Source organism: Podarcis liolepis (genome assembly GCF_965112155.1).
Source record: "Podarcis liolepis genome assembly, chromosome: 13".
Classification (NCBI taxonomy): domain Eukaryota; kingdom Metazoa; phylum Chordata; class Lepidosauria; order Squamata; family Lacertidae; genus Podarcis; species Podarcis liolepis.
Genome location: NC_139573.1, coordinates 51519399 through 51545180, shown reverse-complemented (window position 1 = coordinate 51545180; position 25782 = coordinate 51519399). Strand labels below are relative to the sequence as shown.

Here is a 25782-nt window from a genome sequence, read left to right as displayed (position 1 = left end):
ATTTCATAGGCCACTTTGGCTACACTTGTATGTTTCTATTCTACTCTTTGCCAATCATGGGTCAACCAATGTTGATGGACTGCAATCCCCATCATCCCTGACTGGAGCAACAGGCAATAATTGCTTCATCTATGTGCAGCGCTTCAAATACATGCAGATGGCCATTTTACCACCTCTAAATTGAAGGGGGAGCCTCAGCTAGTTCCTAGTTATGGCAACCTTCTTAAGCTGGGGTCAGGAATAAGGAGAGCTTGTCTATGTATTATTATTTAACAGTATTTCTATTGCTAAGTGATAAGAAATACACTTATAAATTAAAAAGAAGTTTAATTTAACAGCGTAATGAATTTCACCCATGAACTGGTCCCCAAGGCTTCCTCTGCACTTACAAATTACAAATCAGTAAATCACATAGACGCTATAAATTATTATTTTTCTTAACCATGTTGGGAAAAATACAAATATGTAACATCAGATGAAAGAAGCTAATTACCCTTCAACACACACTTTAACCAGCTTTTTGAGTCACAATTAGCATAGTCACAGGGTAGTCCAAACGTGTCTCCCCTTTCCCTCCCCTCTGATTCAAAGTGCATCCATTTGTGGGGATTTAAATTTGAGAAGAGATGCTAGTATTCAAGTCTGCCTGGAAATACCTTGGTTTCAAAGGTTGCTTGAAGTTGTTTAAAGGTGAAGGGAGACACTTGGAACATTCTCAGATGTTCTCTTTATCATTACCTTAAATTTTAGGATACAGGATTGGTCTAGAAACAGTGTCCAGGGATGAGATCTGCTGAGTTCTACCTACCAATTAAACTTTGGCATCTATGTAGAGATTACTGGATTCTAACCTTAGCTGTTGTGCACATAAAACTGTGTGTGTGTGTGTGGTGTGTGTGTCTAACTCTAAAGCATGTATTCTGGAATTCAGGTGTCTGGTTTACAGTGGGAAGCGACTATGAGGAACCCATGTAACAAACAACATTGACTGCATATACAGCAAACCTTTCAAAAATCTGAGGCTTACAGATTCACAACACCAAACGGGGAGAGGAAATAAGCTCCACTCATTCTTAAATATTTCCCCTTCTGTGTGTATGTGTGCCTGAGAGAGATGTCGGGGTGGGGGTAAGAGAGAGAGAGAGAGAGAGAGAGAGAGAGAGAGAGAGAGAGACCATCGTCTACGAAACCACCGCATTGACCTCTCAGTCTGAGGTGGGAGGCGGAAGATTCCCCCCATCAGCTCAATGAAAGCTGCTGCCCTCCGTGATCATCTCCATTAGTCGCTTCCCTCTCGTGCGTCTTTCAGCACCACGGACAGCGGGCGAGGGAAGCCACCGAGGAGCCACCGTTAAACGCAGCCTTTCCCAGGAAGAGGAGAACGGGAGGGGGGGGGGGACGAGTTGAAGTGCTGGAAGCGCAGTTAAGCTCCTTTCTCCCTCCCTACTTTTCAAGCAGGCTGAATGTTTAGGGAGGGCGCTCAACGCGCAGTCCTGAACAGCAGGGGCTGACGGAGCTGCCAGGTAGCAAGGAAGGAAGACGCCCGGGAAGCACCCGCTCTCCAACCACGGGGAGGGCTGGATCCGGACTCCAGGCACCCGAGAACCCCCAGCCTCTCCTTCTCCGTCGGAAGCCGATCTTGCCCCCCCCCTCCCGCCTTGCCAGGAGAATGCTGGCAGCGGTGCAGCTGGGGCTCCAGCGCCCAATAGCCTTGTAAAAACCCTTTGCCCTGCCTTGCCTTTCGGGAACGGGCGTCTTCTTGGCATTACCCCGATGTGACCCCCCCTCCCTCTCGCTCTGGAATAATGGGGATCTTCTGGGCTTATGTTGGATTCCTTTCCTTGTCGGTATTATACATTCAGCAAGGACTTTCTTCCCAAGGTAAGAGATGCCTTGTTTTTGTGTGTGTTTGGCCAAAATTGCAGCCGGAGGGTCTGTGGCGGGCAGGACGGGGCGATCTTTGTGGAGGGGGGCAAGCCATGTGGAATGGAAACGTCGTGCTATCTTTTTTGCCTTAGCCTTATTCTCGCCCCACTGGAGGGAAAAAAGTTCGCCCGAAGTGAATATGAAACCGATCTCCTGCCAACATGAGCATAACATAGCCCGGCTGAGTAGATGCAATGTTTGTGCGTGAGCGGGGGTGGGGGGAAATAGCATGCCACTGTGTATCTTCCAACTCTTGTTTTCAGGATTCATACAGACACAGCGCCTGTGAAAAAGGGATGTGCTTGTCTGCTTTGAATAGTGCAGTGTTTTCATAGCGTTGCCGTCCCCCCTCCCCAATTTTTTCAGGAGCCCTGAGGTCCGTATTCTTAAACCTTGCTTTTCGTCTGCAAGTATGTGTTTCTACAAAGCACACCCCCCCTCCCCATCACCCTGTCAAAGGCGCCTCTTGCATTCCAAGTAGCCCCTGCTCTGCAGAAGCCTTTCAGTTGCTGGAGACTTTGAGGGCTGCAGTGATCATTTCAGCACCATGGATAGATCGTATCCATGCCGAATGCTGCACCCACAACCGTGCGCCGCTTTGTTTGTTTTAACTCTGGAGAGAGGGCTGGCTGAGGTGGTGGTGGGGAAACAGACTGAGAATGCAGAAATATGATCTCTTTCCCTGCTGATGAGGTGAATAGATATCACAGTGCTGGCTGGGGAGCGGAAGGAGACGCTGTAGAAAACACGCGTGGAGACTGGTGGTGTTGGGCTTATTTTCACATATGCCTACTTGGAATTTAAGTACTTAAAAAGTAAAGGCAGCTTTTTTCCTCATATAGCACTGCTATGAGTCCCAGGGCGTAACCTAGCACATATGCATGGATTATTTTTGCAGTCTTTTCGGTCTACCCCCCCCCCATCAACCTGTAACGTCATAGAATTGAAAGAAGTGGGTAAACTGGTAAATTCGACTCTTTCTGAAAACTGAAAGTGTTTCTTGTTAGCTATTATTATTATTTCTATTATTATTATTTTGTCTATCCTGTCAGTGAGGGTTTCAAACAGCTGATTGAATGGATCACATTCTTAAAGCCCCGTATATGAGCAGAAAGTGGATCAAGAAGGTTGTGATGATTATGACTTCTTCTAAGATATATGCTGGCATCCTGGAATGGACTGTCAGTATGCATGTCTTCTACCATATGGAACTGGAAAGGGTGGCCATGCTGAAGTGCCAGAGGCAAAGTATTTCTTGTTTGTGAATCTCCTAAACTTAAACATGATCAAGTCTTTTCTTGGCTTGACACTGCAAGCAAAACAAGAAAATGAAATTGAGAACAAATAATCACATGACAAGCTACTTCTTCGAAATATTTAGACATAATGCAACAAACAAACAGGATCCCTATTCCAGTAGTCTACAATATGTTTAATAATTAATATGGTATAATGTCACCCATAAAATACAATAAATCATCTGAGCTGATTTTCCCAAATGGTTCTGCCCTGGATCCCTAAGCTAGAATGCTGAAATACTGCCTTCCTAAGAACATTTGCATGTAATTATTTGTAACTTTGCAAACTCCAGTGAGATACTGGTAAGGGTGTTCAATTTGTCCATAAGCAAAATAGGCTTACTAAACAATTTATACATGTTTGTAAGGGATAAAGGGGTGGAGGGGGAGGAAAGGGTCTGAGAAAAAAGAAAAAACATGGGGATGCAAAGAGGAATGAGAATTAGAATCAGAAAAAAGGAGGGGCAGGGAGAGGGAGACAGGGCTGCAGTCCTGTGCATACTTACTTGCGAGTAAGCTCCACTGAACTCAGAATACAGACTTGGCTTAGAAAGCACCCGCCTAAGCCTATGCATATTTACTTGTAAATAAGCCCTGCTGCATTAAATGGAATTTACTCCCATGTAAACAGGCATCAGATTGCAAGTGAAGGCAGATAAATTTAAGAGGGAGTGGGGGAGGAAAAAGGAAAGAGAGGTTGTGGAAAATTGAGGGAGAGGAATCCCAATAAGATATGCTTTTCTTTTGCAGCCAAATTTACTGAATTCCCTCAAAATGTCACATCTACTGAGGGGCAGAATGTGGAGATGTCTTGTGCATTCCAGAGTGGCTCTGCCTCAGTGTACCTGGAAATCCAGTGGTGGTTTCTACGGGCAGCTGAGGACCAAGACCCTGGAACAGAGGTGAGGGCACTCAGGTATCAATTTACTGCCCCTGAAATCCTATGCAAGTCAGCCACTCCCCAAAAGCAGAGAAAAAATGGGGACCAGGGAGACAAGGAAAGTCTTGCCCCCAAGGCTTAATATATCTTACAACAGTAGAAATCCATTGAGAAATAGCCACCACTAGGGGATAAAACCTTGAACCCTTCCAATTGGTTTTTGGTAGTTGACAAATTCATGTGCATGGATAATGCATTCTTTCTTTTCCTTTTCTCTTTTTTCTCATCAGTGACAAGGCACAGTATAGATATCAAAGCAATGGATTGAATTTGCAACCCAGGCTGTTGCAAAGACTTCCTCTCCCTCCCCCCCCCCTCCCAGTAAGAAGTCTGCTTGCTATCATTCTATCCCTTCGGGGATTTTCATTACCTCCTCCATTGTTTCAGACTGATAAAGACATGGAGCGGAGATACTTACTAACACACTGCGGGAACCTATTGTAGACAGGATTTCTAGAAATCAAACAGGCCTCCTTTGACTCAGTTGTAACAATTCTTCCTTATTTCCTATTTGGCAAGAAACAATCTCACTGGCTTCAGATGATGCTTGTTTTCATTCCTGAGACAGTGGGGAAAATCTGCGTCATCTCTATCATTCCGTTTCCTTCCAGCCTGTCTCCTCCCCCAAAAGTTTTTGTTTGAAGAATTCATTTGAAGCATCCAGACTGCTTTAGAATTCATACTAATTTTCCATGGAAGGCATGCAAACATATAAACCTGTTAATATGGCACCTCACTCTTCTGAGACTGCCTGCAATGATAGGCATTAAATGCAGCCAAATGTGAAGAGATCAGCCTCCATCCAAACTATGTAGCACAGTGGCTAAATGTGACAGGAAGGAACATCGTTTTGCCTATAGGTGGCAGGCTGAGCATGTGAGTGTTCTCCAAGGAAGAATCCATTTATTTAAGTAGTATTTCAACAGCAATTAGTCATCAGAAAACTCACAAGCTATGGGCAAGTTCAGTCTTACCCCATGGTCCTCAGACTGAAACAGATCAAGAAATGGGGAAACCCAAACATCAAAAATCCACACATAGCCTGTTCAGGTATCATGCCCATTTTAAATTGGTGATTGGTGTGCACCCCAAATGAACTCTGCAGCTCACAAGTTCCCTGGTTAATCCATAAACATGAGCCTATTTTCTCCTTCCCGGTGAGCTGTTCCCACAATTTTGATGATTTCAAACATGTGATCAGCTTAACTTAGCCCCTTCCAGTGTGCCGAGAATTAGATAATTATCTTAATTGCCTTACAGGATGACAGATAATTCTCTGTGGCAGCTGATCTATGACATGAACTCATATATTCAGGGATATTTTAGTCACTGTTCTGATCACTGTTCCTCCTGCCCAAATCTACATCCCTCAAACACAGACACCTGCTTCCTCATGCAATGTCTCCCCCTCCCTCCCCCCCTCTCTCTCACCCCAACACCCCCGGTGTGGAGCTTTTACTTATGCAAGGAACAGAAGTAGGATTTTCATTTCTGCTATGGCTGCTGCTCTGATCTCTCAAGGCTCTACATTCTATTGGGAGAGCCTTCTTCAGAGGCTAGATCAGGCTTCCTCAACCTCAGCCCTCCAGATGTTTGGAGACTACAATTCCCATCATCCCTGACCACTGGTCCTGTGAGCTAGGGAGCATGGGAGTTGTAGGCCAAAAACATCTGGAGGGTCGAGGTTGAGGAAGCCTGGGCTAGACAGTCTGGTGGGTAGTCAAGGAAGACCTGATCAGTGGCAGAGCCCTCCTCTCTTTTTATTTATTTATTTTACTATCTGCCCATCATGTTTCTCAACTGGTTAAATTATATAATGGAATTAATAATTTAAAAACTGATGAAAATGCAACCAGGCATCTTATTTGCATTGAAAACAGAGCCTTTGGGCAGAAATGTTCAGAGGAGAGGGAAATTGTCCCTTTCATATGAAATATTGTGCCACGTTTTTTATTTTTGTGAGAGTTCTAGCAATCAAAGCAACTAATTTGCATTAAATACTGAGGCATTTGGAAGTAACCTTTTTGACCTTGCTATGATCTAAAAATATATCAAAGGCTGTCGAAGAAAGGCTAACTGAATGTACTCAATATGGGATTGACAGAAAGTATAGGTCCTTCAAGATGTGGAGTTTCCATATGCTTGGTCTGAAAAACTCTGGGATGGTTTAGCTCCCTTGCTTCTGAGCCTTCAAGCCTTCTGAAAGCTTGCCTACATATTCTGGAACCTTAAGGAACAGACAGACAGTTGCTTACTTCTAACTAAACTGCCATTAGTGATGAGGCCTTGGATGTTTATAACAAAGCATTTTCTATTCAGATGCAGAATTGCTTTGGCATTCTGGGTTGCAGAAGAATTTGGGGACATAGCATCCAGTTTCTAATGCATTAGTGTAGTACGAGTTCAGCAAATTTACATCCTGAATCAATTAATTATGATCTGCAGCAGGCATCATGGAATCAGGCCATCTAATTTAGCTAGCATCCTGATTCCAACAATGACAAACCAGAGGCCTCAGGGAAGTTCAAAAGCATAAAGGCAAAACCTTCCTTATTCTTTGTCATCACAACCTGATATTCAGCAGTACATGGCGTCTGAACATGGAGATTCCACTTGACTATTAGCATTAACACCTGTTAGTCCATTCTTTTGGCTTAACTCCCCTTAAGTCAATGGCTACCACCACTTTTTGTGGCACATAGGCCAAAGAAACTGAAGGAGGTACGATAGACACATTTTAAGCCATGTTCAATCACAATACAATTAGGGACCCTCCTTCAATGAGTTCATTAGGAAACTACTCATTACTTGCCTTTTTTTGTTGATATGATCTATCTCACAGCTGTGTAGCCAATTCAGCTGCCTTTGAGGGAACATCTGTCTCCCACCAGTAAACCCTCTCAAACCAAACTATGCTTGAGCTCTGGTTCTCATGGCTTATTACAGAGCTGGACAGAAATTAGGGTGGGACCAGGCAGAAACAGTGGGAAACCCCATGCAATGAAAGGAAGGGAATAAGTGATTTAACCTTTAATGTTGGAGGTTCCTCGCCTGCAGTATGCAAAAACAGTTATCCATTCCCCCACAGGTGGAGAGAGATTTGGACAACGATGGAACAAAGATAAGCGTAAGTGGATTACAAAATATAGATTGTTGCTAGATATTCAGTTCCTTTCCATTTACTGTGCTGTCTTTCATTAGCCACCATCCAAAAATGCATGAGCCCTGGACTAGTGAATGGGATTTATTTTCTGCAACTTTCCCTGTGCCTTTTGGGGCATGGGCATTATGAAAGCCTTTGGAACTCTTTTGTGCAAATGAGCTGGTTCACTTCCCTGGCCCTGCTGAGGCAGAATTTAAAGAACCTTTTAATTCGTTCAGGTCTTCAGAAGGGGCTAGGTTCCTTTGAGGCCCTGTAGCTTTGTAAAAACTGCCATTTTAATTGTTGGACATTGGATTTTCATTATATTTTATGTTGTTAGCCATCCCAGGCTCCCTTTGGGAACGAAGACTAGGACAGAGAATGTATGCTCCTGTATACAGAAAACATTAATGGATGTTGGTAGTCAAATTGTGGGTGGCCCTTGCCTCTACCAGAGCTGGAGGTTTTGTCGAGAGTCCAGGCAAATGAAGACACTCTCCATTCAGGGTCCTGGCAGACATGCACAGAGGATATTATTGATCCTATTACATGCTGGAGACCTGCAAGTAATACCTAGGGCAGCTGTGGATGCCCCCAGGATTCAGTAGACCCTCCTGGACATACACCTGGGGACATCACTTGGAGTGTGTTGGGATATAGAGGCTTCTGCATGGGCTTCCATGCTTACTGGTTCAGGTTGAGATTTCTCCACTTCTCAGACCATCTCCAAGATTATAAGGGTATACGAGGGGGAATGCAGTGAGCACATAGGTGCCCATTTTTATTTTATTTTATTTACCTTTTCTGTCCCATAAGGAATTCTTTGCTTTCACACAGGTTCCAAAATGGGGTCAAAAGTTCAGTTTGACAATGTGCAGATCTAGAACCCTTACAACATATGAACTAATAAGAAAAGATAAAAGTACTGTGCCTTTAAATCTGGTCATGTGATAGATCCCATTCTCCCCAACCCCAACCCCCTCCAAGCATAGACACACAACACAGCGAAGAAGAAAAATCCTTTTTTTTGGTGGTTTTAAAAAAATGAATATGGGTACTTAAAAAGAAAATTGCTACAGAAAACAGCCTTTTTTGTTTTTGGAACCGCACATCATACTTTCAATAACCTTAATGGAATTTTTGCCCAGCATGACAAAAAACAAGCCCTTCAGAATACTTTGTATTTCTTTAATCATTATTACCAAGAACTTAGGAACATGTAGGACCTAGATTTTCTTTCTTTCCCTCAATATTATTTTATTACTTAGCTGAAATGCAATTAAATAAATATAGGAGAGTGCTTTTCAAAGTGCTACAATGCCATGGAACTATGCGGGAAACACACACAAAAAACCTTAATAACTGAGGGAGAGAGTAGATTCCAGATGTTCTTGTATTAATTGAAGCATACAGAACTTGAGACCCACCGAAACTTTTACAACCCAGTAGACCCCAAACTGCCAAGCATTTTATTAACCCTGACATCTCTATCCCCCACGCTTTGGACAATCTCATGCCTGCAAGTTTTTGTAGCACTGAGTTGAGATGCCTCTCCCCCCAAAATTTGCTGCAGTCTTCCTGGGTGGAAAAATGGGGAAAATAGTGATTAAGATGAGGAGATCAAAAATTGGGCCTTTCCACCAGTGGCAACATTCCTCTCAGTGCCTGCCAGTCACTGTCATCCCTCCCCAACCCCATGGGATGATGTTATATGATTGCAAGTGTTCTTAGAAAGAGAATTGTGTAAACATGGAACTGTTGGCACTACAAAATAAGGTGAGCCAGTGGAAGGGGGTTTCCTCTTGTCTACTGACCTTCCAACCCTCCTTCCAGCCCCACATTCTCCACTAAGAACTTTTGGCCCAGCTTTATTTGGGGGGTGTTTTTGCTTAGTCACATGGGTTTTAAACACCTATACTACTTGTCTGCTTTTAGTATGGCTCACAGCAGTTTGATTTGCAATTAATGCAATTAAAACCAGGGGAAAAAATGTTTAAGGATGGGGATATTGGAGATGTGCAATATCCCCACACCAGGAAAAATAATGCACTCAAAACTCCTTTTACATCCTTAAAATTTGTTGCACACTCATCCTGAGTTCTCCTGACAAAAAGGACAAAATGTCACTTTAGGAAAGGGAAATTCAGTAGCCGTTCTTATCCCATATTCCACCAACTTGGTCCAATGACAAATAATAATAATAATAATAATAATAATAATAATAATAATAATAATAATTTTTATTTATATCCTGCCCTCTCCAGCCGAAGCCGGGCCCAGGGCGGCCAACAGCAATAAAATAATACAAATACATGATGAACAGGCAACTGTGTAGTGCTGTTGAGGGGCAGGTGACACCTCTGGAACACTGGAAATTGGATCCTGCAGTAAACATTGTTTGAGCTCATGGACCAGTCTGGTAAAGTTAATTGTGACTCAGACTGCAGGTTTAGACAGGCTGGCCTGAGTGTAAGTCCCATACCAGACCCTCCAAGTGTCCCTATTTTCCAGGGATGTCCCTGATTTAGAAAAGGTTTCTGATTTGATCCTGGAATGTCCCACTTATCCTTAGAATGTCCCTATTTTCATTGGAGAAATGTTGGAGGGTATGGAGTTGCCTGACCCCCTGAGCTGTCTGAAGGCAATCCTGTATAGGGAAGTCTTTTTAATGTTTAATCTTTATGGTTTTATATATGTTGGAAGTAACCCAGACTGGCTGGGGCAACCCAGTAAGATGTGTGGGGTATAAATAGTAAAATTATCATTATGGAATGGGACGTCCCTAGTTTCATCAAAGAAATGTTGGAGGGTATGCCATAGGATATTGTGGGATTTAACTCCAAGAAAGAACACATTGGTTAGGCCAGGGGTCAGCAGACTTTTTCAGCAGGGGGTCGGTCCACTGTCCCTCAGACCTTGTGGTGGGCCGGACTATATTTTGGGGGGGGGGGAAATGAACGAATTCCTGTGCCCCACTAATAACCCAGAGATGCATTTTAAATAAAAGCACTCATTCTACTCATGTAAAAACACACTGATTCCTGGACCATCCACAGGCTGGATTTAGAAGGCGATTGGGCCGGATCCAGCCCCTGGGCCTTAGTTTGCCTACCCATGGGTTAGGCTTACTTCTCCCACAGAGATCAATGGAAGAAGGCAGTTGTGTATAACTTAACTATCACTGCTATCAATGGGAACTAGGACCAGATGTGAGAGGAGGGACTGTGAGGTGGAGTCATTCCTCCCACCCCAAATAACCCCCCCCCCCAAGATCAGCCAGTGGGGATCAAATCAAAACTTGGGTGCTGGTGGTAGGTGATGCTCACTCCCCACCCCCAGTGTCATTTTCTTAATCAAAATTACCTCCCAAATTATCATTTGCCTGTGGCACACTTGGTAGCTTCAGAAGAACAGTTTTAGTCAGGAAGATGGTCAGAAGGAATATTAACCCCTCTCCCAGCAGCATAGTTCCAATAAAATTCTGTCCCTTGCAGCACCAGCTGCTATCTTTAAAGAAAGGATATTGGTGGAATAAAGCAGGTGTGTTGGACCCCAGGCTTGAGGGACAATCTTGTTCCTCTTGGTCTCTTTATCTGGCATTCAAAATTCTCCCTACGCTCCACCTATTTTCCCCAGGCCACCTGCCATCGCTGGTCCCGCTTCACCCTGCAAGAGTGCAAGCTCTGGCAATGCCTCTTTTTTTATTACCTGGACGAAGGGCAGAGAGGTTTGTGAGAGCATTTCTAGAAACCAGCCTACAGTGCAAAGGTAAAATTTGCACACATTTGCCTGCCCAGAAGAGAATGTGGCCCTTGAACATCTGGTTTCAAGGCTAAGTGAGCCAATTTAGCCCTCTAATTAAAAGCAGGCTTAGTAGAAGGAGGAGACGAATGCATGTTTGAAAAGAGCAGTTTGGAAAAACGTTGATTTATTTTAAAAGCCATTAATTAGAAGCATAGAGTTTAGAGGGTAAGAAGGACAGAGGGAAAGAAGATAAGAGCAAGAGGTGAAGGAATGCTATGCTATCAAAATAAAACTATAAATAAAGCCCTATTATCTATATGGATTTTGCTGGTCCAACACCTTTTTGGAAAATTACGTTCTTTGTCATCCCAATTTCCACATAGCTAGATATCATTGAGCATTGACATCCCTCCTAGAGGGGGTGGGAAACCTTCAGCCCATGGCATCACCCCACCTGGCCTGGAACACACAGTTTCTGCACTGTTTTTGCACTGCAATCAGGCTTCCAAAAAGCTGCAGTGTGTGTGAAGGGAAGCTTTAGAAAAGCCTGATTGTTGCATGGGGTCCCCTTTCTGGACTTTAAAAAATGCTAAGATGGAAGGGAGAAAGAGAAAAGCAGAGAGAGAGGGAGATGAGATGGGAGGGAGAAAAAGAGAGAGCACATGGATGGAAGAGTGTGAATGGGCATACATTTGTATGGATGAGTGAGGCGTTCTGGCCCAGTCCACCATTCGCATGCTGTCCCCAATAGGTCTTCCTCACCCCTGGCTCAGAAGTTAAGAGTTCTGGATTGTGAAGTTCAAATCAATGCTATAACTAGACATGCCTGGAAATGGATATGTGACATATTGAACAAAATAATCTTAGCGAGATTAAGACTGGTTATGGACATTTAAGGGTCCTTTTGCTCAAATGCAGAGTTGTCACAGCTCATAATAGCTCCTCCTGCTGGGAAGCTATTGTGCAAAACGCCTCTCAAACGTCACTATCCAATCAGTGATAGTTAACAGAATGATATGTATAATTTCTCTCCCTGCCCCTGGCCATTTTCAATGGCTGAATGTGATGTAGAGTCCTAGGTGGCAAGTATAGAGCAAATGAGAAATTGCAATGGCACCACTCTGTCCTGCCTGCTGCCCACATTCAGTCTGCAATTGATTTTTGACATGTCAGCCACTATTTTAACAACTTACCTAATCAGTACATGACCTTTAGTGCCTGTTTGGCCCCCTTCCTGTCCAGTTTGTGTCTGGGGTGGGTGCCCTTAGTGTTCTTTATTTAGATACAATATTGCTTAGCATCTTGCTTTAATTATGAACCCACTAGGTGGTCTTGGCCAAAGCCATCATCTCACATCACAAAACTCATCCCACCATCTGCAATGGGGGAATAATAAGGATGCCAGCCTACTTTAAACAGAACTGATAAAAGAATTTGGAAAGGCAATAAATGTGAAGGGCTTTGTACACCAAAGAAAATGTTATATCAATACTAAATATTTTTATATTGTCAGAAGGGTTTATATATTTATTCTGCATTTATTTTATATACCCCCACCTCAATGCAGTTTACAACACATTCAGAAAATATCAACACTACCCTATAAAGGCAACCAACAAACTCACACCTATTTGTAGTCACTGGGGGAGGGAGGCTGCCAAATAACTTTGTGGGTGAATTCTGTGCATTCTTAGAACATTATCTTTTTCTTTTTTTAGAAATGCTGTTTCATTTAATGTTGAATTAAACAATCTATTTTAATGGATGAAGGAAGCAATGCGATAAGAGAGGGCTGGGAAATGTAGGTGCCATGCCCATGGTTTCCCTCCTTTATAGAATTGTAGAGTTGGAAGGGACCACAAGAGTCATTCTAGTCCAACTCCCTGCAGTGCAGGAATTTTTTACCCAACGTGGGGCTCGAACCCACAACCCTGAGATTTAAGAGTCTCATGCTCTACCAACTGAGCTATGCCAGGTCAATGATGTTAAAATAACATTAAATACTAATAGAGTTGCACCCAGCATGCATGGATGGTGAAACGGGAGGGAACATATTTCCAAATATTCTCCTGTGAAGGAGAGGTACTTGAGGCATCTAGAGGTACTTTAAAAAAAAAAAGAATTTCCTCCCCTGCAGAATAGTTACTCACCCCCAACACATGCAGAGCCCAACAACCCTTAGTCCTCTGGTCAATGGGTGGGGGGCAGAGTTTGCTTTCCCTTCAGTTCTACAGTCCTGGGGCAACTGAAAGCCAGAGTAGAATTGTTTCTGACAGAGAGAAGGGAATCACCATCCCTGCAGCTGCTCCTTCTCTAGATGATGGTTGGAACACCTGTTGGTGGCAATGTCTGACGTGATATGTTGTTTCTGGAAATTTTGCAGACAGTGAAAGTACAAGGGAACGACATCTCCCACAAACTGCAGATCTCCAAAGTCAGGAAAAAGGATGAAGGGTTGTATGAGTGCAGAGTGATTGACGCCAATTATGGAGACCTCCAGGAATACAAAGTCCAGGCCCATCTCAAGGTCAATGCAAACAGCCACACCCGACGAATGCAGGCCTTTGAAGCTTCCCCAATGTGGCTACAGGATAAACCTCGTAAAAACATCTCAGCAGCCATCCCCAGTAGCATCCATAACTCTGCCAGCCAACGTATGCGCCCCACCTCCATCCCTCCAGCAGATGCCAAAATCCCCAAACAAAGCCCACAATCAGGTATGCGTAACTATTTTGAGCACTTGAAGGATTTTGTTGCTAATGACTTTGCAACGTGTGGTTTTTTTAAAAAAAAATAAAAAGGAGGAGGGAAAGGCTGTTTACTGGACAAAAACATGATATGCGCTTTCTTACACCTGAAGCACAGTTAGGAAAACACATTGTACAAAAATCCATACTTTTGTACTCCTGACTATACAAGACAAAAAGTGCCCTTATGTTTTAACCAGGACTACACAGCTTGTTATCCACCAAGTTAGATGCACGTAGCCCATGAGCCATGTATGTACGGATGCCTTTGGGGGATTGCAAAAAATAGGACAGAAGGGAGAGCTTGTCAAGTGCTAGGAAGGCCTCAATGCATGGCTTGATCAGTCACAAATTATGTAGGTCTAATTCTAAGAAATTGCAAAATAGCACATCTCAATGACCTAAGCAAAGGTTTTAATAGAGAATATAAGTAAATATCAAGGCCCAAAGCAAGAGGAGTTTTATTCAAAGGTGCTATAAAACGTTACTATTATTCCTCCCACCACCTTTCTTTTCTTTTCTTTGTCTTAGTTTACTTGGTGTCTCTATAGGACTAAGCTGCACATTGTGGGACTCACTAAACTGCAATCCGCCAGCTATGTGCTCTGTCCTGCCTACTGCTTAGCCAGTCTCCTTGTTTTTGAAGTCTCGTGCAGGCAACAAAACCAAGGAGGTTTAGTCCTGCTGAACCATCACACATGGCTGGGGGGCTGCATTTGTCATAGTGGTCTATAAGTAGGGATGGTTTTGTCTAAATACTTGCTTATTGATAGTAAACAAGCATTTAGAGATAAAATGCATCGAGATATCAAATGAACATCAAATGGAGAAAGAGAGAGAGAGGGAAACCGTGAAGGTCTTAATATTTTGGAATGTAGCACTCTTCCAAATATAAATATGATTTCCCTCATCACCTTTGTATGTAATTCCTCAGTTTTGGGCATTGGCTTAATGCAGACATCCTGTCTGCTTACTTGCATGAAACCACTAGGTAAGCCAGTCTTGTGTCATTCTGCCAAATGGCGAGGAGAATTTGACCACTCCAAAGTTCCCCCAGATTTCTGACTGGGTGTGGAAGTGTGGAGAGTTGGGGTAGCTTTACAACTAAGAGACCGAGTGATGAATCACGATGCCTTTGGCATGAATAGGCTAGGTGGCCTTTTTAAGTAGGCTACACTTTCTCACTGGGAATAATAATATTGACCCATCTTACACAATTGTTATAAATACAGTAAGATGATAGAGATAACTAACAATGACAACAGTAGCACTGATGCCTCATTTGTAGACATATGGGAACTGAGATGTAGATTTCCATAGTGTTGAATGAACAGACGAGACGTGAATGTACACAGCAGTACATTTTGCTGGTGTGCTGCCCTGCGGTCAGATGGAATTTAAGAGGAAACCTAGCAACAGAAGGGGGAAATATAAAAAGACTCTGCTGTGGATTGATGAAAACAAGCATTTTTTCCTCTCTCTCCAACACTGTAAAACACCCCAGCGGCAATACATGTTCTGATAAGACAAATGTGCAAGTTAAATATTATTTTGGTTATTTTCTCCAAGCAGATCAAATTCAATATGGTGCTGAGGACTATGGTCTTGCTTTAAGGACACATATGATTCTATGAATGCCTACGAATGCCTTAAATGTCCCCTTGATACAAGGCTACATGGCAGAAACACCACTTTTATATACTCATATTCTGTGCTCCCACTGGTGGTGACAGGTTGCAAGGACACTGCTAGACTTTGGTTTCCATTTGACAAGAGAGCACCGAGGGCTTATGGTGTAATCAAATACCGTATTTTTCGCTCTATAACACGCACCTGACCATAACACGCACATCGTTTTTAGAGGAGGAAAAAACATTCTGAATGAAACAGTGGATGTATCATTTTTGTGCTTCATGCTGTGGCCACAGGCATGTGATCTGATGGTGAATTTGGGGTGACCCAATGCAAAAATCCAGAGAATTCCTGTGGATCCATGCTTTGTAACCACGTTTTTGCACCATTGCAGCCCCAGGCAACAGTGGGTGCGTGATTTTTCTGGTGCAAGCTGTAGCCATGGACATGCTATGTGATCTGATGGTGAATTTGGGGTGACCCAATGCAAAGATCCTGAGGATCCATATGGATCTATGCTTTGTAACCACATTTTAAGTGGGGAGCGAAGGAAAAACAAAGAGGGGACATGAGAGGGGTGTGCAGCTGGCTAAGAATGCAGGAGAGGGATTTAACGGGAGGGAGGAAAGAAAGGCAAAAGTTTCTCCCCGTCCAAGCCAGCCATCTCTCTCTCTCTCTCTCTCTCTCTCTCTCTCTCTCTCTCTCCCCCCCTCTCTCTCTCCCTCCCGCCCCTCTCTCTCTCTCCCTCTCCCCCAGCAGCACCGGAGCACAGAGAGGAACTCTGCTTTCCCCTCTGCTTGCCTGGAGGGGAGGGGCTTTCCCTGCTCTTTGTTCCGTTTCAGCAAACACAGCAACGAAACAGAGGCGGGTGGGCAGTAAGACCCTGAGGCAGAATGCAGGAAAGCAGCCACTTCCTCTTTTCAGGTTTCCCTTCTCCGTGAAGCGCGATTTGATTTTTGCCTGATTTTTCGGCTCCAGGGACCACACATTCGCTCAATAACACGCACAGACATTTCCTCTTCCTTTTTAGGAGAAAAAATCTCTGTGTTATAGAGGGGAAAATACGGTATATACAGATCTATATCTCACTGTTTGCAACTATTGGTGTGAATACATAGCAAGGTGACTCATCTATAAGAATTATTTTGAACAAGCGAAATTAAATACTTTGATTTGTCAACATTTTCCTGCAGCTCAGGAAAGAGTGTTAGATGGTGGTTATTCAGCAAACATCCTCCAATATTCACAGCTGGGCAATACTTTTATTATGACACCAAAAAGAGCAACATAGATAGAAAGTGTGGGCCTCTAAATGTAAATAGTTGCAGCAATGATAATAAAGCAGAAGGAAGTGGAAAGCAAGGGAAGAGACAAGGAAATAGTAAATGGCACCATCTTGAACCCCCTTAGGAGCAGGTGGGCTATGATCATAGTCAAGGTCTTTGTTGCCATTCATATAGTGGGTCATGTAGAAGCTTTGCATGTTGTATTGACAAATGATTAAGGGTTATTTTCCCCTTGAAGCATGTGGCTTGGTGTTGTTGTTTTTTACTGGCTCAGCTTAAACTGGCGGGTTTCAAAGTGATGCACTGTTGTGTGCAAGCTTTCTCAGCAGCATTGTGGTCTAGACAGAGGGGTTTGGTCTGCGAGGATCTGACATGTGGATGGTGACGCATTGCAGTAGATCATTTAACTCACTGATCTTTTGGTTCCCCCGCAAGGACATGAAGTTGTGACGCTCCTCGCTGAAGGGGTGTATTTGTGAAACTCAGATTCGTCCAGGCAGGTCTCAAGCATTATCACTCTAGAACAAATTTCAGAGTTCCATCTGGCATTTCCTGCCAACACATCTAACAAATGCAGCTCTAAAAATACAGAAATGGAACACAAAATTCATGTAAATGAACATTTCTCGTTTTATTCATAGTATCGGAAAGAATTGTTTTGAATTTTGAGTGAACAAAAAATGAGGCAACTGTGGAAGATCTTGATGTGAACTTGAAGGGAACTGAGAACTATGATCAGCGTAGGGTGGACCAGATCTTGGTCTTCTGAGGGCCAATTTTGACACATGGGCAGGACCACCCACCTGTCAGTCATTTGATTTGACAATGATGTCAGATGATTGGTATGGGGGTGGTATCACCCACCTACCAGAGTTGACCTGCAGGGCAGGCAGAGAGTTCTGCTTTGCTAGCCTGTTCTCTACTGGAAATGTGTTGTTGAAAAGGCACCCAGCAAGATTGAAATTTCTGCTCATCAGTCGATGAGCAGAAGGTTCAGTCTTGTTCTCTGCAAGGGTCTACTGGCAAAGCAGGACCCAACCCCACCCATCATCTGATGTCACTTAGTGAGATCAGATGATTGACAGGTAGGTGTGGTTTGGGGAGATGGTGCACCAAGATTTGCCTACAGACTGGAGGTTTCCAATCCCTGAAGGAGAGATTAACAGTTAGCAGTAAGGGAGATTTCTCCCTCCTGTTTCATAAATATTTACTCGCAATTCTTTGCACTTTTCCAGATTAAAGCTTGTTTCATCAGGAATTTTTATTCTTTACCTGACACTAACTTTTAGACCCACCCTCTCACTTAGCCTTTATTTAAGATTTTGTGTAGCTACCTTAAGTTTCCGTGGGACTTGTAAAGGAGAACTATTCAGTTGTATAGGATTTTGAGTTGTGGGCCTTGTATCCCTGTTGCATAAAGAGGCAGAATATACATAATAATTCGTTTCTACAAATAGTTATCCAACTGTGAACTACAAAATGCTTTGTTTGGGTATTGGGCGGAGGGGGGTAAAATACAGGGCTGCACTGAATATATTTTAGCTTAAGAATTTTTTTTTTTAAAAAAAGATTTGGTGGAAAATATTTATGAAAAGCCGAGTAGTTTTGACTCAGCTTTAACAAAATGTAGCATCTGCTCTTGAATGAAGTTAATACATCACAAAGTATATTTCATTCTAAAGGAACACCTAATCCCAATGGGTTCAGAGTTACCTCCTCTTCTATTTTATTTAGCTAGATTACAGCAAATGGAGTTGGCCAACACACCATAGGGCCTTACTAAACGTACAGCAGTCATTCTGCACAGTTTGTCCCCAGTATCTGGTAGTCAGGTATGCTTCTACTGTAAATGGAGGGTCCATACGACTACAATGACTACTACCATAGCTGTCAACTTTTCCCTTATTCTGAACAGGATTCCTCGCAAGAAAAGGGAAAAGTTGACAGCTATGGACTACTACCCACTTATAGCTCTTGCCTCTGCTTTTCCCACTGCCATACACCCCCTCCCCCAGATAATGTTGATTTCAGCTTTTAGAAGGTCTTTGAGCACCTTCCATGGTCCTGCCCCCTCAATGAATCTATATCCTCACTGCAGCAGTTCCTATGTTGGTTCCTGGTAGTGGGCATAAACATGCCAAGCCCTGACAGAGGAAAAGGAAGGAATATATATTCTTGCTAAAACTCAGTTCCTGAATTCTTATGTCTATTAAACAGTGATTTTATGTTGTTCATATTTATTTCTGTAGTGTGCATCAGTGCGTGTGAGACTTTATAGAGTAGAAGAGCCAATCCTTGCCCTTGGGAGCTTGCAATCTCCAAATTTCAATGAGAGGCAAGAGAGGAAGAAAAGGTATGGAAAGTACATGGCTGTTTCAGCAGCATGTGCTTTGGCATAGTTGCACAGTTGCCTAGTTGTCAAAGGCTCAATGGAAAAAGGTAGTTTCCAAGAAGGATTTGAATGAGTGAGAGAAGTTGCATCATGCAGGTGTTCAAAGGTGGTTCTGAAAAGATGAGGTAGCAGAGGTGGAAGGATGAGGTCTTCTGAGGGAACTGCAGACTGCCATGATGGTCAGCAGTGGAGTTGGGAAAAGCAAAGGGATATATCAGGAAATAAGAGCAGAGAGATGAAGTGGGGGGAGGCAGAAGACCCTGCTGGACTTTAAAGGTCAGTTTTCCCAGATCTGGGAGTGGAGAGGATACCAATGTGGGGATTTAAGGTGTCACATGATCAGAGCAATGGGAGACGTGACAGCAGAATGCTGGATAGATGTAAGGAGATCCAACAAGAGACAACGAAAGGGCACAGCAGAGGAGATTCAGTAGTCTAGGTTTAGAGAAGACCTGGAGTAGCAACAGGAGTATGTTGTCTGCTGCAGGAATTTGCAAATGAAGGGTTCCCTCGGCCTGAAACGATATGAGCGCCACACCCCATAGTCACCTTTGACTGGACTTAACCATCCAGGGGTCCTTTACTGCAATCATTTCTCTCAGGTGCAGTAAAGAGGAATTGGCAGGGAGAGGGGAGCACATCATATGCCAACTGAGAGGGCAGGCAAAACATCCCTATTTGGTCACGAAGTGAGCAGTGATACTTATACTACCACTTCTACGACATGAGGATGGGTGCGGTGATGCTGGCTATAAGGAGCCATGCACCACTCTCCTTCCTCAGAAGTTTCTAAGCAGAGGATTCTAAGCCCATCTGTCAGCGATGATTTACTTGAGATTCTGGCGTTCCAGGGGGTTCGGCTCAATGGCCTTCAGGGTCCTTTCCAATTCTGTGATTCTATAGGTGCCACCGGGCTCAGGCGTCAAGTGGCAGGCTGAGATGGATGAGGAGGAGGAACAAGAGGATAACATGGGGGTGGGGTGGGATAGAGACTGGAGAAGACAGGTACTTCCCTCCCACAGCATATAGCTGCTATGGATGTGGGAAACAAGACTCCCTGGAATCCAGGAAGAGCAGCCAGGAGAGAGCAGCGGCATGTTGCCTCTCCTTCGCAGCCAAAACAGAAAGTGAAAGTAAGTTCACATTCATAGGTGAAGCACACCCCGGGGACAGGACGTCTTTTCCCTTGAGCTATTAACCCTGTAAGCTCTTGGACACCTCACAAATAATAAATTATTATTATTATTATTATTATTATTATTATTATTATTATTATTATTACAAGGCATGAGAGTTTCACACGTAAGCCCACTTTGTCCCAACTTTAGAAGCTTGGCGGTTGGGTATGCCAACCTATTGGGACACCTCTGTTGTTTCTACATAGTTGCAAATTCCTTTCGCCGAGCTTGGTCTTCATAGGGCAGAAGCACTGCTTCTAGCCAGGCCACGCTCTCCTTTCATCCAGCCTGAGCATAAAGGCTGCTGTGACTCCTTAGCTGCTACTGAGGCTGTGTATTGTGTATTGAGACTGTGCCTGAATAAAGATCTCTTCCTTGCTCTCAACTAAGAGCCTCTGTTGCCGTGGTCTCAGCAGGAGTCAGGGCCGTATGGCATGCTGCGCATCGCTCCATGTCCTGCCTCACCCTCAAGATCGAGCTGAGAGTTGCTCCCACACCACCCTATCATTCAGACAACTGGGGAAAGTTGTTTATTTTCACCTCATGTCTAGAAAGCACTGAGGAAAAGATTGATAACTGAACTGAAACAGCCACACAGATTTCAACAGAGCTCTAGAGAATCCCACCTCTGTATGTAATTACAGTGCATTCAAAGGCTCCTATCTCATTCTCTTGTCCCGTTCCAGTTCTCTTGGGGAGATTAAGACAAAACCTGGCTTTCTTTGCTTTGTTTGAACTTACTCTAGGTGCTTTTTGTCAGAGAACTGACAAAAGATAGTGAGCCTATTTCATTTTTACCTCCAGGCTACTGTGACAAAGGGAAATGACTGTGCTTGTATCTAGAGTGCTGAGGCTTCCATCACTGTGCTGTCTTTTCAGCAAGTGAAGGACACAAAATTCTCCACTTCACATTTTGATATCAGTTATTATCCAGATTTCCTTGACAACTTTCCCCACCAAACTCAATAAATGTTAGGCATTAAACAGGGGTGAAGAACATCTGGACTACGGGCCTAATTAAACGAAGTCACACATGTGTCTGGTAACTATAGAGACAGCTACAAAGGAACTATCAGGAGCTTCAAGGGGGGTCACTAGGAACCAAGAGAGGCCTGTCCTGTTTTGCCATGTGCCTTGCCGTTTTTACATACCGTATTTTTCGCTCTATAACACGCACCCGACCATAACACGCACATAGTTTTTAGAGGAGGAAAACAAGAAAAAAATATATTCTAAATGAAACAGCGGATGTATGATTTTTGTGGTTCATGCTGTGGCCACAGACATGTGATCTGACAGTGAGTTTGGGGTAGCCCAATGCAAAAATCCTGAGGATCCATGTGGATCCATGCTTTGTAACCACGTTTTTACAGCACTGTGGCCCCAGGCAACAGTGGGTGAGTGATTTTTTGGCTGCAAGCTGTACCCATGGGCATGCTATGTGATCTGATGGTGAATTTGGGGTGACCCAGTGCAAAAATCCTAAGGATCCATGTGGATCCGTGCTTTGTAACCATGTTTTAAGTGGGGAGGGAAGGAAAAGCACTCAAGGGACAAGGAACACGCGTGGGGTGGGTGGAGAAGGATGCTGTTAATAATGCAGAAGAGGGGTTTAAGGGGAGAAGGCTCCTCTCCTCTCCCGCTTTGCTCCTTTAAAGCAATCAGGCTCTCTGTCCCTCTCTCCTCCCCACTCAGCGGCTCTTCTCCCACTTTGCTGTTTCAAAGCGAGCCACGGAGGAGGGAAGGAAGGGGAACCATGGATCCTCTGCTCACGACTGCAGCAGATCCCCCCCGCCACCCGTAGGCATTCACTCCATAACACGCACAAACATTTCCCCTTACTTTCTAGGAGGAAAAAAGTGAGTGTTATGGTGCAAAAAAAACGGTATAAGCTAAACAAGCTATAGCTTAGGGCTCCACTCTCTTGGGGGCCCCGAAAAAATTTAAAAGTATTTCACTATTAATATACTTCATCTTAATTGTATTTCAGTTCAACAATTACTTTGATAAGATACATATTTTGTTATGTGCAAATGGCTTTAGATGCCTATTAGATCCATAAATTACCTGGTTACCAGATTTATTTCAATGAATCTGGGGACACAATCAATCATTCAAACAATCATTTTTTTAAGAGAGGAAAAAAGTTATTTAAAAAAATAAAGAAGTAATATCTTCTCTTCTGCGGTCTCCTCTGTTGCGCGGCCTTCCTCTAGGTCCCGGTCTTTCTTGGAGAACTAGCCGTGCTTCCCCCCTCTCCCTCCCTCCCTCTCCCTCCTTGCAGCAGCACACCAAGCTCAACGACCCCGCGCAGCTCTCACCCAGCACCGCATCTTCAGCCCCTACACAGAGTCCCCACATGATGTGTCTTGTGCACAACACATCATATGGGGACTTCCAGTGAGGTAAAATGGTGGGCGCCATGGCAGCAGGCAGCTCCTGAAGCCAGCCAGAGCCAACTGTGCTACTAGGCTGGCTCTGGGCAGCTTAGACTGCTGCTGCCATGTTTCCCAGGGACATTAGATTAAATTTGGGGACATTCCCGGGATGGAATTTGTCTGGGGACAAATTTGCAAATCCGGGGACTGTCCCCGGGAAACGGGGACATCTGGTAACCCTGCTATATAGCATATTTTCAATACAAAAAAAACCCAGTGACAATTTGTTGTTGACAAAGGACAGCTCACCTTCAGGAGCTGAGGGCCTGATCAAACCTAAATCCGGCCCTGGCCATGTGAGGTGAAACAGGAAGATGCTTCCTCCTGTCATAAGGCATGCTTACTGGGGTCACATGGCAGTGAGCTTTGGCAAAATCCAGTGCCACCCTGCAGGATTATGCCACCCAAGGCAGCTGCTTCACTCCATGTTTTTAAACAGAGCACTTCCCCCTTTGCAGAGGCTTTGAAGTTTCTTCAAAGGTGCGCTCCCAGTGTCAAGTAGCACCGAAATTCCATCTTCAAAGGAAACTGATTACAGTTACAGTGACATTCCTTCAAATATTGGCAAGTGTCCATCACCTGACATCACTCTGACATCAGGTGGTTGATAGGTGAGCAGCCTCTGTTGGCATGTGAGTTTATCTTCGACACCTATGAATTTTGCTCTCTCTGTGTGCAGCTTGGAAGCTTCAGTAAAGCTGTTAAGCTCACCAGTGTGAAACAGTTGTTGTCTTAAGCAGAGTTGTTTAAATTGACACAAAACACACACCCTGTATTTTCCCACTCTATAAAAGGTTACACAAAAGCTTTTGTCTCTCTGGTGTCAGAGGGGTTTCTATACTTCAATGTCCTTGCTGAACAAAGTCCACGTGCAAGTTCTAAGTCAATTTGCACAGAGTCCTGCTACTGCTTAGAATTCCCTGAGTCCTGAAGTCTGGCAATTGTCCAAGTCTTCCTCCCAAATGAGCTCTTCTCAAAGAGTTCAGGTAACTTCACAGTTCTGCAATGATCCACTCCTTCCTGATCGCGACCAATGACCCACCAACAACATTGTAATCTGATCCCGTTTAACACAAAGTTGCATGCCTAGTCTGCCCAGTAGCACTGATAAGGAAGTCACCAGATTCAGCCAAGTGCATCTCAGGACCGAACTCTCTCCTCTTTAATGGAATTAACCTGTTAGCTGCATTCCTTAACACACTCACCTACCTATAAGAGATGGTCTGCAAGGGGATGGGATTTAGGAGCTGGTTGTATCGACTTTCCCCTTCCTGCACTCATTTCCTCTGAAGATTCTAAAATAATATTTTGCAATACTGATAGCTCATGCACAAGGATATATCACAGAACCCCAATACGTTGCAGAGATTTCTGGGGGATGTTTTAAGGCGTCTGCTTAGGTAAATGAACACCGAGTGTGTCCACTTCAAGAATGTTGCCCAAGAGTCACCTGTGGCTGTGCATTGCAGAAGAAAATGAATGATGAGGAAACCTCCTCTCTTGGGAAAGTTTTTGCACCATGGTTATGTAACTTCTCACTGAAAAACTTCTTGTGTGTTTTCAAGAACCCAGGCCACTGGTATAATATATTTGACTATATATAATAGTTGACATATAATGGCATCTTTTATCTGACAAAGTTCATTGGTAATTAGCATCTGACAGTGTTTCACAGTTGGCAGCTTAGGAAGTTTAATAGATGAAGCCTGCCAAAATCAAAGCAATTAAGAAAAGAAAAATATAATAATAATCTTAAGCAACTTTTCGAGAGCCAGTGTGGTGTAGTGGTTAAGAGCGGTAGTCACGTAATCTGGGAAACCGGGTTCGCGTCTCCGCTCCTCCACATGCAGCTGCTGGGTGACCTTGGGCCAGTCACACTTCTGTGAAGTCTCTCAGCCCCACTCACCTCACAGAGTGTTTGTTGTGGGGGAGGAAGGGAAAGGAGAATGTTAGCCGCTTTGAGACTCCTGAAGGGGAGTGAAAGGCGGGATATCAAATCCAAACTCTTCTTCTTCTTCTTCTTCCAGCTGGGATGGTAAGCATTTCACACTTAACCTACAACTTTGTTTATTGAGTTGGGGAAATTGGAAATTGCAGGAAATTTCAAATATTCCCTTGTATATTCTTATTGGCATGCAAATATATTGTGGCGAGGGGAGGGAAAACGATGCAAGGACTATGACAGATTTTTGAAATGGCAACATTTATCAGCCTGCACAGCTGCCCAATGAAGATTGTGGTGGGTGTCTTACTGGTGCCCTGGACGGAAGAGAGACATGTTACAATGTTAGATGCATGGCTGGCTGTGCACATTGCGCCAGTGCTGGAGTGGGGCAAGGCTTTGTGTCTAAATAAGCCTCTGCCCTCCAAGCCAGGCCTCTTTACAGCTTTATAGCACCCACCCATCTTTTGGCTGCAGTATGAGACTTAGATTAGTGGTGTGGAATGCAAACGACTTCTGCATCTCTTCTCCCCTGCCAGTGGAGTTGGTGGAGCAGGCAGCGGAGGTGGGCTTCTGGTGCCCACTCTACCCAAAGTGGGCACCTCAGTCTGCCTCATCACTGGGCCGAGCCTGGGTAGGGCCAGGGGCTGTAGAAACATCCAGACTTTTGTGTACAATGAGGTACATCCTTTGTCCCACCGACTTTGGCCACCAACGCCACCAACGTTTTGCTACCTCTGGCAGGTGGGCCCCAGAAGTTTGCCCGTGTGGACATGCAGCTCTCAGGGTGAAAACGATTCCCTACCTCTGCACTAGGTGGTCACCCCAGGGGCCAATTAGGGTTTTTGTTTTGCCTGTCAAACAAGAAAATCAGCCAGGTTTGCTTAGTGCACAATCAGTTTTGGGTTTTTTCTGCCTACTCCACAGTGTGTGTGCTTGCAGGGGGAGGGAATGCCATCTTTGGGTAAAAACTGGTGGGGGGCATTTCTATTTAGAAGTTAATTGGTCAAGGAAAAATCTGATGTGCATCTGGAAACACTTTTAAGGTGGTTGGGAGAATCAGGATTCCCAAAACTTGTTACTTCAGGATGTGGTACCCACCTGCCCTATTTCAGCT

The 25782-nt window shown here is 44.0% G+C and overlaps 1 protein-coding gene and 1 long non-coding RNA gene across 4 annotated transcripts in view; both read left to right on the top strand.

Moving 5' to 3' along the window:
• Positions 1–1133: 1133 nt before the first annotated feature.
• The window catches only part of VSTM2A (V-set and transmembrane domain containing 2A), a 37403-nt gene continuing 12754 nt past the window's right edge, over positions 1134–25782 (top strand). The window contains exons 1-4 of one of the 3 annotated variants that reach the window (XM_083473374.1): positions 1134–1881; positions 3975–4126; positions 7253–7291; positions 13434–13767. In XM_083473374.1, coding sequence (XP_083329500.1) covers positions 1806–1881; positions 3975–4126; positions 7253–7291; positions 13434–13767 — 601 coding nt within the window. In that variant the 5' untranslated portion in view covers positions 1134–1805. The remainder of the gene's footprint in view (positions 1882–3974; positions 4127–7252; positions 7292–13433; positions 13768–25782) is intronic. The other 2 variants (XM_083473373.1, XM_083473372.1) reach the window with 2 other exon arrangements.
• Positions 22981–25123, top strand: LOC310691503. Its single transcript, XR_014518526.1, has 3 exons — positions 22981–23821; positions 23868–24499; positions 24751–25123. It is a non-coding gene; the product is annotated as an uncharacterized lncRNA (long non-coding RNA).